Raw genomic sequence first — 20,489 nt, 5'->3', positions numbered from 1 at the left:
AGGAGGCATGATTTTCAAGATGTTAGTATTACTTTCATTTATTCCTTAGTGTTTTGATGCAAAATCTCAATGTCTTCCAGGTTTGATGCATGGGTGAAGCAAGGAATAAGGAAGAGAATGGAATGGACGACTTTTCCACCAAGTCAAGAGGACTTATAGGGATTGCTTCACAAGGATAATGTCAAGGAATTTAGAAAGATGAAGAATGATGCATCAAGACTCGACAACATGAAGACTTTAGTTTAACAATGCAAGGAAGGACAAGATTTACACTCCAAGAGTGACAAAGAAGATGATTCAAGGTGTTCAAGTTTAGGACATTACAATGAAGGATATTTTACAACAATCTTGAATTTCCTCCGGAAATCCAAGATCACGGTCAGTACATCAAGGAAGATTCCTAAGTTAAGAAATGAAATGCATCACAAAGAAGAAAGAAAATTCCCAAAGCATGAAGAAGGAAAAGTGAAATGTGATCAAGGAAAGTGATAGTTTTAGAATAGTTAATCAAAGTTAGACTTGATCACTAAGATGATGCAATTTGGGAATATGATCTATCCCAATCACCATCACAATCAATCAAAAAGGCTAAGTAATGTTGAGTAATAAGAAATATTGCTCAACACATACACTTCTTTTGTGATGATCTACAAGATAACCACGATGAGGTGGCATCCAATCGTCATTCAACAAATCAAGTTCTTCCAAGTTAACATGTCTAGATGCAATGAACTTGACTCATCCAAAGGTGGAGCAAGTGACACATGGCACTTTGTTCAATATTATTTTATGCAAAGTTGAACTACTCGCCACTCGACAAAACTCGCCAAGGCTTGGAAAAAAAACTCGTGAAAAACTTGATAACTTAAAAACATGCTTAAATTAAATAAAAAATGCTTTTTATTGCAAAAATTAATGAGAAGATGCATCCAATGAGTCAATAAATGAGAACACAAAAGAAACAAGTTGATTCTAGATATATTTAAATGCACAGTATCTACAAAATTGCATCCTCATGAGGAATGCTGATGGCTGGAAGCCTGGAAGCAAAATAGTAAATAGTTTTTGTAAAACCAAAAGTAAATACATCATTACAATTACAACTTCCTCTTCCCAGCTCTAGCAAAAACTGGGGGAGAGGTAGAACTAGAGGGTCTAGTCTTAGAAGTTTGCAGTGGGGGCGTGACTCGCGTGAGGCGCGTGATTGTGCCTCCTCGCTTGGTATGGATGGCTCATCCTCCATCCTGGATGAAGCTATGTCTCCACCTGCTTGTGGCACTGACAATGACTCCTCGTCCTCATCCTCTTCCTCCTCAATGTTATCCAACGTGAAACCAAACCCACCCCCCTCCTCCTCCATATATTGCCTCTCGAAATCAGTGATGTCATCCTCAAAAAATAATGGAGGCCTGCTCTTGTGATGTCCAATCACTATAAGGATCTATATCATCCAAGTCAATTGGACCACCTTCTACTTCCTCTACCTTCCTTATGCGCAATCAAAGATTTTATTGCATGAAGACAAGGTCATTGAGGCGTTTTTGTGCTAACTTGCTCCTCTTCGTGTGGATTGCTTCAAACAAGCTCCAATTGTGCTCACAATTGGATGAACTACAAGGCTGACATAAGACTCTTGAGGGCAATGTTTTTGAGATTGGGGTGTTTCCACCCCAATTTTGCCACCAAGCATTTGCAAAATAAAAAAAATTGAAAAGTTAAAAAGCAAAGAGAAAAGAGAAAACATAATTCATCAATTTATCGATCACTTTAGATCCTAAAATCCAAATGGCAAATGTTATACTTGGGGTTTGAGTGGTTCTTCCTCCCCTAGCCAACTTTGAAGAGAATAGCTTACCCCCTGCTTCCTCATAATTTTGGAGTTCTCTCTCACAATGAGGTCTCTCTTCTCAACATCATGTACCATCCTCTCAATGCATATACTAAGGCCCTCCATAACCTCTCCATTAGGATCTGAGTAAGAACCCCCGAACCTAAAACGAGGGTTGAGGAAGTACCCCTGTTGCATGAATGGGTTGGTGGAGCTGATTGTTCGACCTCCTATCAATAATTTCCCAATTGGGATCAAATTTGAGTCTATCTCCCTTGTAGAAATTTTTGATAGACTCCTTGGCCCTATCCATGGCCTCATAAATATACCCCATTAGGGTTTTATCCCCATCCACCAATTGGAGAACTCTAACCAAGGGCTCTGACACCTACAATTGAAAAATACAAATTACAAAAAGATTAATTAATGAAGTTACAAATTAGTAATGAGAGACTTGAATCAAGAATAATTAAAAATTAAAGTTTTGAAGTTACCTTCACAATCTCTGCAACCCTTTGTGCAAATTGGTTGTCGAAGACTATGAATGTGACAACCTCTCCTTCAGGCTTCTTTGAATATGGTGAGTTTAGTCATGCTCCACTCACAAACATTTGTTTCAAAGAAGTCAATGCAGCAAGAAGGCTTTGCAATGTCAAGAAAATCGTTGCAAACCTTGTGACACCAGCTCTCACCAAATCTTTCCCTTCATTGTGCTTTGCAATGTCAAGGACATGTGTTGCACAAGGTGTCCAAAAAAGAGTGGGGTGCCTCTCTTGGAGGATTCTACTTGCAAAAGAAGAAGTTATTCTTAAGAAAGATGACCAAGAAAAACAAAGCCACAACAAATGAAAATATTGCTAAAGGTGATAATTCAAAAGGATGCTACCTGCTGACACATATGCTACTGCATTATCTGTGATGATTTGCACCACATTCTCTACTCCCACCTCTATGACAACATGCTCCAACATTCCAGCCAATGTTTTTGCATTTTTCACTTTGCTGGAGGCATCAACTGATTTCAAGAACATTACATTTTCCTTGCAAGTAGCCAAAAAATTAATGATGGTGCGGTTCTTGCCATCTGTCCACCCATCAGAAAAAATGCTGCAGCCATATTTTGCCCATTCAATTTTTTGTTCCTCCACTTCTTTTGCTCTAGCAACTGCATTTGTGAGCAACCTACAATAACAAAGTGAAATTAGTTCTTAGTACACAATTTTGATTTGATAAACAAGAAATCTAAAAAACAATTAAAAATGAAATCAAGTGTACTATTTAGTAATTTACTAATCTCCTACTCAAATCCTTGCGAGAAGGGGCCTTGTACTCCTTTCCTGCAACTGTCTTTGTGATCACCAAATTCAGCCAAAAAGGATTGTCTGCCACATTGAATGAAATGTTGTTGAAGTACCAAAAATCAGCACATGCAATGTCGGCTTTCTCATGCATCTCCCTATTCCATCCAGTGGCCTCTAATGATGGTTGTGCTCCAGGCGTGTTCCTGGGCACAAAATAATCACCTATGGACCTTGATCGTGATACAACAGTGCCACTGCAAGTGCTAGGTACTCTACTAGAGGAAGCAAAAGCGATGGGCGAGGTGGTGGTGGGTTTGCGGATACATGGGTCACGTCGAGAGCCCACTATGCCCTCAAGTGCTTCTTGTTCTTCTTCAATGTCAATAGAAGCACCTTGAGATTCAGCTATGGCTGATCTCATGGTTAGCTTTGCCCTCTCCCTTTGCAATTTCTTCTCTTCCCCAGCTGCAAGTAGGGCATTCATTTGTCTTTTTATTTTAGGAGTGGTCCCTATGCATTCTTTAGCATCATGCCTGTCTATGCCTGCAAGGTGGTATTTGAAGCGAATGATGCCTCCATTAAGTATTTTTTCACACTTAATGCAAATAACTGTCCCAGGATCCGGTCCCTCTTAGGCATATCTCCAAGCCCTATCTCTAACACCTTTAGGATGGGTGCCTATATATCCAGATGGGCATGGTTCTTGTTGCCAATCAGAACTTGCCATAATTATTGCTTAGTTAACCTATACATACAAAGTGAAAAAAGTTAAAATTTTAGTTAAACAATTTAGCAGACTATCTAAATTAGTTGAAAAAAATTTAGACATCATTTAAAGTTTAAAAGAAACAAAAACTATTAGGGTTTGATTTTTTTTTGGAAAACTAGATATTCTTCAAAAAAATAGTGAAAAAATCAACAAAACTTGTCAAAATAACTGTTAAATCTTGTTCAAATAACTTTAAAAGATTTTAGACTACTTAGGAATGATTTCTAACTCATCTAGATTCAACAAAAAACAAACAAAATGTTTTAAAAAAGTATAGGAAAAAAATAAAAAAACAAACCTGGGAATCTGATTTTTCTTGAAAACCACCTCAAATCCCCTTCAAATGCACTTGGAATTCGCAAGAATCGCTCAAAATCACCTTGCAAGAGTGTTGGAGTCACTCTTCCCCCTTCTCAGTAAAAAACCCAAGGTAAAATGATGAATAAAATTGTGTTTTTGACGTTATGTGGTTTTTTGCTGTAATGCACTTGGAATTCGCAAGAATCACTCAAAATCACCTTGCAAGAGTGTTGGAGTCACTCTTCCCCCTTCTCAGTAAAAAACCCAAGGTAAAATGATTAATAAAATTGTGTTTTTGACGTTATGCGGTTTTTTGCTGTAGCGGTCGAGTTTATTCAAAAACTCGCCGAAAATTCGGTGAGTTTTACTCATGAGTTAAAGGCAAAAAAACTCGCTAGGGTTAAAAACTCGGCGAGTTTTTACAACTTGTTGAGTACCTTGTGAGTAGTCGAACTATGATTTTGTGTACCTAACCTCAATTCTTATTGGTGCACATTCAAAGGACATGTGTCCAGATGATGTAATTATTTCATTGGCCATTAGGAGTTTGTTGTAACAAACCCTAATTAGGGTTTCATTGTATAATCTTGGCCATTGATTGCAAGTTAATCCTGACACCTGAATTGTAAAGGGATATCTATAAAAGGCCTTTTCATTTGTAAAGGTAACAGTTAGCAAATAGAAGTAGTAGTAGAGTAGGAGGAAAGAAGAAATTGTTGCTAAGACTTGTGGAAATAAATACTTGATTTCATTGAAGTATGGTGGATCTTTGTGTCGTCTCTATATGTTGCATGGTTTCTTGTTACTTCTCAAGATTAATTGAAGTTCATTAATTATGGTGGATGCTTATGAAGATATTGTGATGAATTCCTTGTTTCATACTTTTTGCAGTTTGCTGATTGTAAGCTATAGTGTAAAGTTAGTTTGAACTTAATCATTGTGCTTAGTTTGATTGTGGATACTTGTTCAAGTTGTACCAACATTGGGTATTTGAGTGATGTATTCGTGATGTGAAAATCTTCCATTTCCTTAGAAGATTGCATCAAGTTTGTGTAGTTGTTTCTAATGGTGAAGCAAACCTTGGTTTGAGGGAATTTGTCTATCTAAGTATCATTCATTGTCATCATTGGACTTATGAGTAGTATAGGATCTAAACCCTTCATCCCTTTTGCCTTTTATTTTCCAAGTCAATTAGAATCCATGTTCCAACAGAGTTCAAACAAAACGTAAGTCCCCTTGTGATTCCAACAAAATCACATAATATCATTGAGTCTATCCATAACATTTATGTCGCATAGTTCTCATTGTAAACCTTGGAGTTTCCTTATTTGATCATGTTGCATAGCATATAAGGTTTCTTTGTTCAAGAGAGGATAGAATACCTTGGTATTTTATTCTATGTTTGAGGTGCATAAAAAACACATCAACACCTAGATCCAAACCTATACCTTGAGGGTTCATTCATAATGGCCTTGCCTACATTTCTCTTTAATGGGAATCAAGGGCTTTGTTGGTTGAAAATTTTGTACACTTGGGAAGAAGTACAAAATTGTGGTTTCAGTCACAGTGTGTGAGATAAACTCTCCTATTTTCAAAGGGAAGACAAATGATTAATGAAGTAAACCAAATAAAGAAGCAAAGTTTCCATAAAGGCACAAAATTCTCCGTTGCTTCTCCGGGAGGGGAAAACAGAAAGAAAGCTCAAAGTCTACTCTCCTATCAACCTTTTTAGATGATTTTCTGATAACCAAGCAAAGTATGTAGCAGCTCAAAGTCTAACTACATGATGCACCTCTTATGCACAAACATAGAAAATAAAAGCAACACATAGTCTACAAGTTACCCCCTTTGCTTGAGCGTCCTACAATAGTTTCAAACGTGACATGCAGCTCAAAGTTTGCAATATCAAATCTGAAAACCAATCTAAAACTCGAAATGCAATAAGCAGCTCAAAGTCTGTTAGATTGAGCTTGAATCCCTCTTATATAACACCTCAAAACTCACAATCAATCTCTAGAAAATGTCGTCACATAACACCTTGAATCAACAACAAAGTTTGAAAGCAATTTGCCTCTTTTAATTGACTGCAATCTGATTTACAACTAAGCTCAAAGTCTTAGAGTGCACATACAAACTGGCAGAATTTTTGTTGCATTGCCAAAAGATATAGATTACAATAGACCCCCTCAAGTATTTATAGGAGAGAAGCCTTGAGAAAAAGATAGGAGGATCCCAACTAACTTGAGAAATTCTCTCAACCACCATGACTTATTCCAACTACAATTCTAATCTAACTCAACTTGTAGTTGTTTTACATGTAATTACATTTTACAAAAATGCAAGTGAAAGCAACACTTGCAATTACAAAATTTGTTTTTACATGTAATTTGTCAAAACAAAATTACAAATGCATAATTGAAACTATTCTATGTGTCCAAGACACGACCCTATTTACATCATCCTTTGTTTGTGATGATCTTATGCTACTTCAAAATGCTAGAACTTGAAGTATTCAGGATTAGTGAAGACATGTCGAACCGAAACGGGAATTTGCATCCTTAATGATCTTTGTGTCCTTGGCCAACGAACTTCAGTCTTATCTTCTTGCTTGGGGTAGTATTGGATTTTCAGGAGGGAAGTTCTTTGCAAGGCTGAGGTAAGTCTTGAAAGCATTCTATGCTCTGGATCATTCATATCACTTATCCATCTCTTTGTATGGCTCCGTCATGTTGTTGTTCTTTCTTTGTATCATCCTCCAATTTTGGAATCTGCTTGCAAAATAAGGCCCATGCCTTATTTTGTTGATTTGGTAGGTTGTGTGTGCAAACAAGGCTAACCTGGATGAGAAAAAGGGGCTACAAAAGTGGGGCCAAAGCCCAATTTCGGGTTTTGAAGACTGCATTACATGTGTGGGAAAACAAAAGCATTGACTTGCAATTATGGAGGATGAACATGCAACTTCATATGTGTAATGGGAAAATACAAGTTTGCACTTGTAATTGGACCCTAGAGACTCATTTTCAAGTGTTTTTTGAGTGCATTTTGGACCAATTTCGGGTTTTGTAAGGCTGACTGCAAGTGCAATGTAGGGAAAAACCTTGGCATTTATACTTGTAATCGGGTCATGAAGCTCTGACTGCAAGTAAGCACTTTGATTGGGTATAAGCTTGCAATCTTGTGGGAAAACCTTCATAATCCGTCTTTAGAACATGGGAATTTGTGGAGGCAAACAATGTTTTAAAACTCTTGAAATCACTTGCAATTGGGTCTCAAAGACCCGACTGCAAGTAATGAAAGCCATGAATTATGAACTTGCAATCACCCTTTCGAAACTTGAAATGAAACATGAGGGCATAATAAAGAGGAAAAAACAACAATAGGCATGAAAGTCGTCATACCTGCACACGCTTTGAAAGATCAAATAATGACAATGAAACAAGCACCAAGTCTTCACGTGGTCAAGGAAAGAAGAGAAAACCAAAACCAAATCTGCAAAATCGTGGCAAAGGTAGAGCAAAAATGGGGATTCAATAAAGTTGCAGACCTTGCCAAGTGTTCTTCATGCCAAAAATGCCTCCAATAGGGGTTTGAATTAGCAATAGCAAGTAAAAATCAGTTGCAAAACTGATTTCGGGTTTTGGGTGACTCATTATAAGTTTAAAATGACTTGTAATCCTCATTGCATGCAAATCGGATTTTTTATGACCCATTACAAGTTGCTTTTTGAAAATAACTTGCAATGGGGGCTATAAAATCACTTTACAAGTTGAAATATGACTTAAAGCCAATTTCGGGTTTCAAAAGTCACTTTACAAGTTACTTTTTGACATAAAGTCAATTTCGGGTTTTGGGAGACTCATTACAAGTTGCTTTTTGACTTAAAGGCAATTTTGGGTTTTGGGAGGCTCATTACAAGTTGACAAACTTGTAATTCTTTTTTACTTGCAATCACGTCAAAAAGTTCTACAAACACTTAAAAGTGAAAAAAGAAACATAAAGCGAGTTTACTTGTAATGACATCCAAAATACCCCCACTTGCAGTGAGTTAACTTGTAATGACATCAAAAAGACCCCCACTTGCAGTGACTGCTCTAAAACCCGAAATTGCACATAAAATGGCTAAAATGAAGGCCAAAAGTGACCAAAATTTTCATAGGGATGAAAGATAAGCTCACGATTGGTTTACCATCAAGAAATGTTGACTTTCCAATTTGGGAAGCATGCCCTAGAGCCTTCAAATCACAAATTTCAAGCAAAAAAATCTCCTACTTGCAGTGATTGCTCTGAAACCTGAAATTGCACAGAAAGCTAAGAAAATGAAGGCAAAAATCAACCAAAACTTGGACAACAATGGCAAACGCACCCCCTAATGATTTGGCATGACCAAATATGGTTTTTGCACCTCGTAAAATGTGCTTTAGAGACAAAAACGACACATTTTGAGCAGAAATTCATAGGCGTTGTCAAAATTTTGAAAATCCAAAAATTGGGACAACATGCTTTGTAGTTTGCACACCAATAACAAAGACTTCATCCCCACAATTGGCTTGACATCTCTAACCTCTCTTTGAAATCATAGCCTTTAATTGAGCTTATGCAATTCAATTTGCATACAATAGTATGATAGCAAACACATTCCAATTAAATTTTGGTTTAGTGCCAATATCAATATATGAATGCACACAAAACCATATAGAGACCAGCTCACACATACATCACATGTACAAACATAGAGACTAGCTCATGCATGCATCACATATACCTAGTGTTACTTGCTCACACATGCAACACTATATACAATATGACTAATTCATGCACATCACAAGTACACATAGTGACTAGCTCATGCATGCATCATATGTACAAAATATGATTAGCTCATAGGTGTGTCATAGGTGTGTCACATATGCACAATGTGACTAGCTCACAAATAAATTGCATATGGCCAATTTAATTAGCTTGTGCATGACTCCCACATACATACTATGACTAGCTCATGCATACAACACATACATAATGTGAATAACTCAACAACATCACATGTACACATGGTGACTAATTGACAAAAAGGAAGAGGTTGCAAGCCCTTTTACTCACATCTTCGCCTTGGTTTACTAGCACAACCTCTTAAGAACATCTCGGTTGGAAAGTGGAATGCTGGTGCATTCCATACTACGTTGTGGGTCATATCCTTTTTCTTTGGTCGTTGTTAATTGTCATAATGAGACAAGCTTCTCATACCATTTGTTGTCACCAACAGGGGCATAAAGTGTAGCAACATACAAAATATGGGGCCATTATCACACGTGGACATAGCGATTGACTCACAAATACATGCTGACCGGTTTGCAATAGGAAGTGGATGTGACCTATTGCGTGCATCTTCCCATTATATGGTTCACTACCACTTTTTCTTTAAGTACATCCCAACTAGAAAAAGGAATGTTGGTGTGTTTTGTACCACACCATGGGTCCCATTCTTTTAATTGGTTGATTGCCAACTAGATGACAAACGAGCACCCCATATTACTTGTGGTCATCATGTGGTAAGGTGTAAGTGTAACAATATGCATCACATGAGACCATGCATAAGATTTATAGACCTTGTTAAACCATTCAAGTTGGTAGATCTTGACATCTATCGCCTTTGTGTCATTGGTGAAAGTCACAGTTCAACTTGTTATGGGGTAGCCCTTGACATCTACCACCTACATGGTATTGGTGAAAGCTAGGTAGGCTTTATCTTATTGTGGGTAGATCTTGACTTGCTATTTGTGACAATTGATTTCACCTTAAGATATGATAATTAGCTCTTGACATTTGTTGTTTGCATGGTATTGGTGATAGTTGACTAAATCACTTTTGTATCATATCATGGATGGCTCTTGGCATCCTTCACCTTTGTGCGATTATTGAAAGTCAACCAATTCTTAAGATATGATAGTTAGGTTTTGGCATTTGTCACCTACATTATTTTGATGACAGTCAATCCACCGCATCTTCATTAGATTCGGTTTCGACATGTGGGCCATCTTATAACTAGGCAAAACACAATCAAGATATCCCAAGGATTTAAACACTAGGAAGGTTGATTTTGTTACAGACCATATAGAGTGATCCATAAACCTATACACATGGTCCTATAGGTCGTGGGGTCACAATTACCAATATATGGTCCTATGTGTCTTGTTGTGACGACAAGCAAACACACCAATACTACTTGTTGTCACCATGAGCTAAGGTGTACATACATCACATGAGGCCATTAATAAGATTTCCACAACTTGTTGAATCATTTAAGTTGGTGGATCTTGACATCTATTGCCGACATGTCGTTGGCAAAAGTCAGTCCAACTTGGTATGGGATAACTTTTGGCCTTTATCACTTGCATGGCATTGATGAAAGCTGTCTAATCCCTATCATATTGTGGGTAGCTCTTGGCATTTGTTATCCCTGTGCTACAAGTGACAACCAGCTATTCTCTAAGATACAATTGTTAGCTCTTGGCATTTGTCACTTGCATGGTATTGGTGAAAGTTGGTTAAAACACTCCTATATCATATCATTGATAGCTCCCCACATTCTTCACCTTCGTGTTATTGGTGAAAATTGGCTAATCTTCAAGATATGACGATTAGCTTGGTCATCTATCACTTGTATGGTATTGGTGATAATTGGATAACAACACTCGTATAGACAATTCCAACATGTGGAGTCATTTGATAACTAATTAAAACATAATTAGGATATCTCAAGGATTTACAAACAGTGGGTAGGTTGACTTGGTAAATACCACATAAAGTGATCCATAAACCTATACACATGGTCCTATAGTTCTTAGAGTCAAAATTACCAGCACATATGAATCATGTTGAACCCACATGAGTTGGCCTCTATCTATTCATAAATACATAAACAAGCTCAAACTCATAAAGTGATTTCAAACACCATTCAATGCATTCAAATTGCTCTTGAAATGTAGTATTTTAATGGACTAAAATTAAACCCACAACAGTGATACTAAAAATATTCTACTTTTGAGTGCATAACAATTTTGTGTATTACCAATTATAAAACTTAGCATACAATTATTCAGCAAACAAGTGTAAAGGAAAAACACCATACTTTATATGATATTACTTACTATTAATTGCCCATAGTTGGCAAAGGCAGTCATAATGAACTCCATCTTAACTTCAATATAGATCAAGATGTACCTAGAGCAGGCAAATCATCCATACATATTAAGAAATGTTCGTACCACCAGGTCATAATGGCTTAATACAACATTACAACTAAATATAGAGTTAACAAGTTTTCTTAACTCACTCATAGCCAAGTCATGGCCAAGATTACCATACCCTTATTTCTTGGAAGAATGGTTCTCATTAGTGTCTTGAGGCTAACCTATACCTTTGTATACTTATCACGAGCCAAGACACTATGTCTTAGTGTCACAAAACCTTGATAGTTTTAGTTTAGACAAGTCCAAAGGTATTCTTGCACATTCTCATCAAAGACATGCCATGGTGACAGTGACTCTAAAAATTCATCCAATATTGGAGTAGATTTTGGAAAGCTAAAAATGAAAACTTCAAAGAATGCAAGATCGAAGATGATGGATTGCCTTTTGCTGGCTCAAACTTGTATAATGGGGACAAATTTAGGGGAACGGTGAATTCATTGTCATTTGATGTAAATTTCAGCCTCAAGTTGAGACATATTGAAGTAGGAGGGATGATTGAGTTTAGTGATCGAGTTTAGTATCAACCCCAATTTTAGAACTATTCCTTAAACCTTTACCTATTGACTTGGGTCTAGGGGCACCTCTTGCCCAAAGGTACCGTCATAACCACTTCCAAATAGGATCAAAGTCACATATAGTTCTCCACTATAATCTCACAATTACATTTTCTCAAACTTAGGAATGTATTCCTAGTCTCACAAAAGGTTCAAGTATCAATTACCTTTGTCTAACTTCTAACACAAACTAGTAATCAAGTATATATAAGTCTTAAGGACATATGTCCAACTTCACATGTTTGGTTGACGAGTATTGTTATGTCTAATAATTTTCCAAATCTGAAAAAGTTATAGAATTTCATAACCATTCATAGTTTCCCACAAGGTATGAAATATTGCATTTATTAATGCAAACATATATGATACTCATCTTATCATCCCATGCTAATGCTAATAGGATACATTTGTGTATGGATTTGATTTGGCAATGTTTGTAATTGTTGGTATGAAATTGGGTGAAAAACTGACTTGACTTTTATCTGATAAAAGGCATGATATGAAGTGGGAATTAATGTTAGCTGTGGCCAGGATGGTTGTAGCAAACTCTTGGTACTATAATAATTTACCCATCAATGTCGATAAAGGGTATAAAACTCTAGCAACTAATTATTTGAGTGGGCCATTATTAGAGGAAGTTGTAAAAAATATAGAGATTGTGGTTGATAGGTTACAAAAAGTATGGTGGAGAAAGGGCTACAAAATCTGATCAAATGGATGTATAGATGCGTGAAGCAAAAAGCGACTTTTTAGTAGCTTCTAATGGTGCATTGCTGTTCATGAAGTCAATAGATGTCTTGCATGAAAGCAAAAATTTGAGACTTTGTGCAATCTATTGGATGAGATGACCCAAGAGGTTTGGGAATGTTCAAATTATCATGGAAAACACCTCATATATATCCATGAGGAGACTTATTATGGGGAGGCATCCTACACGTTACTTAGATTTGATGTTATAGGACATTGGAAAGATTGATTGGATCAAAGTTGTGGTTGAAGATGCTAAATAGGTTGCCACATTTATCTACAACCATACCTTGGTCATTTCTTTGATGAGAAAACACAAGAATGGCAAGGAGCTTGTGTGATTGGGAGTGACACGACACTTCCTTGCATTGCAAACAATTTTTGCTGCAATTCGTTCTCTCACGCAAATGTTTTTGTCCAATGTTTGGATGGAGTCTTCATATTCCAACAAATCCGAAGTGAAGAAGGTTGCAAGAATAGTTTTTGACGACTTATTCATAAAAAATGTATAGAAGTTAATCAAGGTACGTAACAAAGACAAACATAAATTCTATACGGAATTATATATTTGTTGCTTTTTTTTGTTAATTTAATAATTTTGAAAAAGATTCAAATTTGTCGTCAATTTTTTAGTTGAGAATTTTTTTAATCAAGGTTCTTCTTTTGTTGGATGGGGATGGCATGCTGATGGTCACCTCAATGGGGCCATGGATAAGGCCAAAGATACCATTTTGCATTACTATTGTGGAAACAAAAGAAAATATGAAATCATTTGGCGCATCATTGATCATAGATGAATGAACCAACTCCTTTAGTTGATAGATGCCTTGGTCTACTACCTGAACCCAAAGTTCTACTTCTCTGATATATTTAAATTCGATACATGAATAGAGATTTGGGTCTAGTGCAAGAGGCTTGCATGGGTAGCACTCCATCTTGTTAATGCCTATGTAGCTACACCTGATCACCTATGTTTATGACTATGTAGCTACACCTGAGCACAGACATTAATGAGATGCGAGTGCTGTGTATGCAAACCTCATGTATTAGACCCATATCTCTATGCTCCCTCGAGTATTTCTAAGAAGATTAAAGGTGGTGAACTCTATTTATTTAATCTTTTCTTAAAAAATATTGTGCCACTTTCTAGACCAGTAAGTTACACCTGATTGTGGGCATTAATGGGATGAAGTGCTGCATATGCAAACCTCTTGTATTAGATCCAAATCTGTATGCTCCCATGGGTGTTTTTTAGGAGCTTAAAGGTAGCAGGTTTAATTTGTTTCAATTTCCGTTCAAACGAGTAATGTTGCACCAATTATACTTGGAAGTTACATCTGATCATGGGCATTAATGAGATGAAGTGCTGCATATGCAAACCTCACCTGTTAGACTCATATCTCTATGCTCCCCTGGGTGTTTTTAAGTAACTTGAAGGCGATGAGCTCAATTTGTTTCAATCTTTGCTCAAACACTAGTAAATGTGACACCATTTACTAGACTAGGAAGTTACAACCGATCATGAAATTTAATGAGATGGAGTGCTGTGCATGCAAACCTCGTATTAGGTCAAATTTCTATGCTGCCTTGGTTGCATTTAAGAAATTTGAAGGTGTCAGCCTCAATTTGTTTCAATCTTTACTCCAACACTTGTAAATGTTGCTCCACTTGCTAGATTAAGTGAAGATGAAATTTGTCTGTTACTGTATGAGCGACAAGAACAAAGTTATTTTATTTGTGATGTAACACATCATATCTTGTAGACCTGAAGCATAATTATTTAAGTGGCTGTGAAGGTGGACACTCTGGGTCAAATTCTTTTTCGGGGCTGGTAATGAAGTGGATGCCACAGCCTTAGACTGAGAACCAATTTACACATATAATCAAGATATAATGAATGTCATGCAGAGAAAGAGAAAGGGAGAGATGGCTCAAGAATTATTTTGAATGTTTTGTTGTGGTTGTGGAAACACAGGATGCTTCTGCCAGTTCCACTCAGCCTCATCAGTGGAAGATGAGGCTCAAAGTAAAGAGGGCAGAGGGATATTTTCTATTTAATATTTATCCACTTGGATGTATATATGTGCTATGTGCATCTATAGCTGTGGATGGGTATTGTGAAGATTCTCATGCTAATTATAACTTGGGTGCCATACTGGGCTTGCTCAACATATTGAATTCCTGCCTTGACAGTGTTTCCTATGGTATGCAGTGATTAAAGAATTTGCTCTGTCACTGCTGCAAACCCAAGTTTGCTTGCTGTGCTCCTTGATGCTACATTTGAAGATGACCTTGTTATTGATGGGTTCTGTTGGGTGTCCTTGGCTTATGGTTCTTTGCATATCACTTATTTTGTGGTATCTTTTTCTTGATGGTATATGAGGCCCATTATTTTTGGTTCTTCAGTACTATGTAAGGCTTGTTTGTTGTCTTTTGTTTGCAGTTGAATCCTTGATTATAAAAGTTTTCTTACAGGGAAACAAAAAGAATCATACTTTTGGAGCTTTCAGCTTTGTATTGTTCTGATGTCTACATGCATACACTTGCACAGTTTTATTGAGCAAATTTTTTTTTGAAGTGTTAGCCACAGAGATAATAACTATAAAAGAGAGATTTAACATAATTCTTTAGATATAATATGTGGTTCTATTAGTAGGACCCCTCCCATAACATATACCATGATGCTTACAACATCATCAAACTGGAATTACAACCCAACATAAAGCTAAAGCACACAACTTCTATAGCCAGCATACTAGCATATACCTAGCAAAAAAACAATCTAACAGGACACTGGCACAGACTAAGGCCGATCCACCGCACACAAGCCAACTATCAAAGCCTATAACAAAAGAGCCACAACCTAGTGTACCATGCCATGCATGGGGTGTGGGGAGGGGGGCAAAGGTGGGGGCAGTTACTCGTCAGTCATGCATCCTACTATAACACCAACCAAATATAGCTATAAGTTCAACTGTAGGCACCAGTGGTGCCACCACTGCCTTCAGGCTAGAGAATCTAAAACCATAAATAAGCTTTGCCTTCCTCACTGGATGCACCAGCCTGTCATTCTCCAAGAGTGGCATCATGTAGCTACTTGTTAACTCCATAATATCACCATTTTGAGATGCCACCATGTGTTTTCTCACTCATTGCAGGCATTGACAAAACATTACCAGCTTTTGCATGTTTAACATAGCTCCTTAATTGTTGCATCCATGACACTTAAATCCATCTCCATACTGCCTGCCAGCTTTTTCCTATTTGCTTCAACCACCTATGACTCATCCTTGGAACCCATCATATGTTCATAAACAACGATTGCTTCCTCTGGGGAATTTATCAACAGGGACGAGATACTTTCACACACAGAATTAGGGACAATCACCACCTTCATTTGTGCAGGAACTTGTCCATATGGATCCCCTGGAATGTTGTGCATACCCATCATCTTCCAAGAGACTGAATCTATGATAGCTTTTATCACCTTCGACTTTGCCTCACTGTAACAGTTGAAGTTCTTTTTAAGGGGATGGTCCGTCACTTTTCCACACTTGTACAGGTCTCTACCACAGCTAGGCCATGCAATTAGATGCATACCATTGTGGACACCAAACATTGCATCTGCCTATTGCTTTTTTACCAATGGCCATAACATACTGCAGCCCAAAGCGCACATAAAACCAATAGACCACATAATTATTGCAACACACTCCAGACCAAATATGCCACTTGCATACACAAACATAACCAAGGCAACCCAAATGAATGTACGAACTCCTCACTGCAGATGTCCAAATAGTAATTGTGATAATCTAGAGACTTGAATGAGTAAACCATGAGACCCATCCTAAGGGGGTCAATCATTGTGTAGCAACAAAGCAATGTTAGGCCACTTATTATTAGTACTTACAATATGAGTAATCTCTAAGAGTCGTGGCCCCTCATTAGACAAAAAAACTGCTTTCCCCAACTTCCTCCATAAGGGCCCTAAGCTTCCAATTTGGGCAAAAAAATCCCTATTCACTGCATTCACGATAATTTGCAAATCCCCTTTCACTGTAATTTCCCACAAACAATCCTGATAAGCAGCTTGAAGGCCTAGTAAAAGAGCTTCCATCTCTGCTTCATTATTTGTTTTATTACCTAAGAATTTAGCCCCTCCTAAAATAAAGGCACTACTATTCAGCCCCTGCAACACCTGGGTTGCCTTTAGAGGCCTCATCAAAATTTAGCTTCGCCTGCATCTCTGGAGCTGACCATAAATCCTTACAGCCACTTCATTTATTACCTATTACCCCATCTATGAGAGATTAACCTTAATTTGATAAACACATAATATATCTTGTTATTTGTGGCTGCAAAATAATAGCAGATGCTGTCTGTTATAAAATGTTATGACCATTAAAATACCTTGGATTGGAGGCAGGCAGTGGTCTATAGATGATGGTTTCACTAGGAGATAACAAGGATGTCATGATCTTTATATGCTTTCAGCGAAGGCTCTCATTGGAGGTGAATGTACAATCTTGGGAAGTCAAGAATTGAAAGTGAACTTGACAATCTCATTTTTCAAAAAAGGAAAAGGGTATGATAGCTGTATAATTGTCTACAATCAGATCAATATCAGTGGGAATTGTTTAATCATAAACTGAGCAAGTGGAACTCTAATACAAGATGGTAATGGTCCTGAAAACTTGTGAGTTGTGGTTTGGAAAATTTATTCTCTGTAATTTCTTAAGAATATTATATCATCATGTCTTTCTGCACTTGTGTCTTTTTGTTCCATACATGTCAAATATATTAAGATAAAGGCATATGAATCCTTAATAATGTCTGTACCTAGAAATTCCTTAACTGTTAAGCTTTTGTTCTTTGCAGATATGTGATCTCAAGTATTTCTCCATCTCGAGTGGATCCGCTGGTATGGATTTTTGGAGTAGATATATTACTTGAATTACATATTGTCCATTCTTTGTTGTATATGCCAGTGAAGTAATTTGATACCTATATCGAATCTGTGAATAGAAATGTCGGTGTGCACAATTGAGTTCTGTTCATTTACCATGCCCTTGTATGCATTAGAGGCATGATTACCTGGGAGTGTTGCTTCTTGGTTTCTTGTCCACTGTTGCTTGTTTGTCAGAGGTTATGAAGTATTCAAATAGTATGGTCTAATTTTTTTCATAAAACCGAAGTTTGTAACATCTTGAGAGAATGATGTGCAAATAGAGGAGTTTGTTAATTCAGGAACAGGTCATACTTAATCTATTTTCCATAGTAAAAAATATTTCCCTCTCCTACAGATTGGTGCTGAGAAGAGCTATGAGATCCTGTGCAAAACTTTTGATTCTGAAGCCAAAGTTAAATTGGAGGTATTGTTTATTTGAAATGTATTCTATAAATATAGATGAGTAATCTGTGTTTTTTATGCTTTGTTCTCAACAATGAACTTTACTCTGTTTGTTTTCTATTGTCAACCAAGCCAGAGCTTGATGTGAATGATTTCCAATAGAATCGCAATCTAAGAAGTTTGTCGTGTTGAACATCTGGCACAAATATTTGAAACCAAAATGCCTGTGGTTCACACAATTCTATTATTCAGATATTCTTTTCTGTTTGCTTGCAGGAATCCGTTTTGTTAGGCACATATTAATTATGCCATGGTCCTCCAGATTGGGAGATGTCAAGTTCTTTTTGCCATTGCTGGAGTTAAAGCTACAGAAGAATGCAAATTTTATAATGGGAAGAGCCGTTCAAGCCCTAGAGTGGTTGATTTTTTTGGACATTTTTATTCATTCGTTATTCTTTATTCATTTTTGAATGTAAATCTGTATATGGGCATGGTTGGCACAGCAGTTCTATCTTTAATCCATCGAGTGCATGTTTGGTAGCTGAAATACATAATGCTAGTATTTTGCATTGACTAGTTCTTCCACTAAGAATAGGGTAGCTTACCAAATTGAAAGCTTTCCTGGTGTAATTTTTATATGTATTATTGTTTTAAAAAATGCTCTGTTAAAGCAAAATAAATTGTGATTGACTTATTAGAAGAAATATACTGAAAGGTTCTGTTGACTGAAATCTTCTATAAAAAGGAGCAGACTGAAACCCCAAGCATTTGAAATAACATCACTAGGGCATTTTTATTCTGATTCTGTGAATACCAGCATTGGTAATCTCCTGAAGAGGCTTTGTTTCAGCCATTGCTGTGTTTTTATTGCCTTAGTCATACTTGCTTTTGCTCGCTAAGAGAGTCAAATCATCTTTGCTGAAGCAGGTATACTGTACAAATTCCCAGTTATGCTTAATCCGGGCTTGAACAAAAGCTGACATTTCTGCATGTACCAAGGGAATGAGTGCTTACATTGTCTTGATTCTTGAAGATTACCTTCTTCAGGATGATCTATTTCTTGGTATTTTGTTTGGGTTTTAGAAATGTTAACGGAAGTAAAATCAGAAAAATACCCTTTTTTTTCTATGTTGGTGGGTGCCGCTGTACATAGCTTCAAATGCAAGTAAACATGGTTCAGAAGTTTTCTAGGCTGCTTTAAGGAAGGTCTGAGTACAGCCATTTATTGGGCCAGTGAGAGGCAAGACAGCACATGCAATTTTATGGATTGCTCAAAAGCAAACTTTGCTTACACAAATTGCTATGCAGTTTTTAGTGCCGCGCAAATGTGGGCCTGCTTACATGAAAATGACACGTTCACCTGCTAATGCCACAATAGAGTTGTGAGATTGCTTTTGTAAAAACTCCACTTGATGCCATATGCGTGAAACCCTTAAATGTAGCCATGAGTGTCAAATCCTTGCCTTAAAGCCAAAAGCGTGAGCTGAGTATAAACCCTTGCTGCTATGAACTTGGAATTTGTTAAAACCACGAGTAAATGGCCACGGTTTGAACTTAGGGTTGTACAAAATCAATATCTTTATACAAAAAAGCAGCCATGCCATCTCATAAAAGAGGATCCTACATATGCTTTTGTGAGGCTGTAAAATTTTAGGGTCTTGAATGGAATCTTGTTAATTTCTACGTAGACAATCATGGCCCTTCAACATATATTAAAGTCATTTATATTTCTGTTCAGTACGTTATTAATGTATGTTAAAAAAATATGAATAGAAGATAAACTGAAAATTTTTTATGAAGTAGTAGAAAATCAAGGCATTTGTCGTCATATAATTTCTTAAAAAAATTGCAAGATTTGGAATCTATATTAATGATATCACTGATGGTTTCTGGAATGGTGAAAATTTCAAACCCGTGCTCTTTTCACTTATGTTTTGGGTCTACTTTGATTAAAGTGTCTTTAATGAAATGATTAAGTCTACAAAGTCTACAAGTGGCATAGCTCTGTGTTATATTTAAATTATATTTAAATTAATTTAATTTTTTACTTTTTAATTCAAGTATTATAGCTTTTAGTTCCAACTCATATCTTGATTGTGTGTGATAGGTTGTATTATTAAAAGTTTTAAATCTTTAAGACATTTGTTAGATTAGGCCTTAAAATTCTAGTGCCTAGGGAATTGTTTTTTTCATCAACATTGTTTTCCTTCTTCCAAAAATGAACTATCATTTTTCAATTCATTTAATTTTTGCTTTTAATTCAAGTATTTATTGTTTTTAGCCCCAACTCATATATTGGTTAAATGAGTAATTGATTGTATAATTTAAGTATTTATATAGTACCAATTTATTTTGATTAATTGTGTGATTGATGTATTATTTAATTTACT

The 20,489-nt window shown here is 36.6% G+C and overlaps 1 protein-coding gene across 2 annotated transcripts in view; it reads left to right on the top strand.

Annotated features, from left to right (window-relative positions):
- The window catches only part of LOC131070502 (uncharacterized), a 30,912-nt gene extending 12,109 nt beyond the window's left edge, over positions 1 to 18,803 (top strand). For both annotated transcript variants that reach the window (XM_058006069.2, XM_058006068.1), the window contains exons 6-8: positions 17,628 to 17,670; positions 18,053 to 18,121; positions 18,376 to 18,803. In XM_058006069.2, coding sequence (XP_057862052.1) covers positions 17,628 to 17,670; positions 18,053 to 18,121; positions 18,376 to 18,402 — 139 coding nt within the window. In that variant the 3' untranslated portion in view covers positions 18,403 to 18,803. The remainder of the gene's footprint in view (positions 1 to 17,627; positions 17,671 to 18,052; positions 18,122 to 18,375) is intronic.
- The last annotated feature ends 1,686 nt before the right edge of the window (positions 18,804 to 20,489 follow it).

Source organism: Cryptomeria japonica, chromosome 11 (genome assembly GCF_030272615.1).
Source record: "Cryptomeria japonica chromosome 11, Sugi_1.0, whole genome shotgun sequence".
Lineage (NCBI taxonomy): Eukaryota > Viridiplantae > Streptophyta > Pinopsida > Cupressales > Cupressaceae > Cryptomeria > Cryptomeria japonica.
Note: the sequence above shows the minus strand (reverse complement) of the source record. Positions and strands in the feature narration are given on the sequence as shown.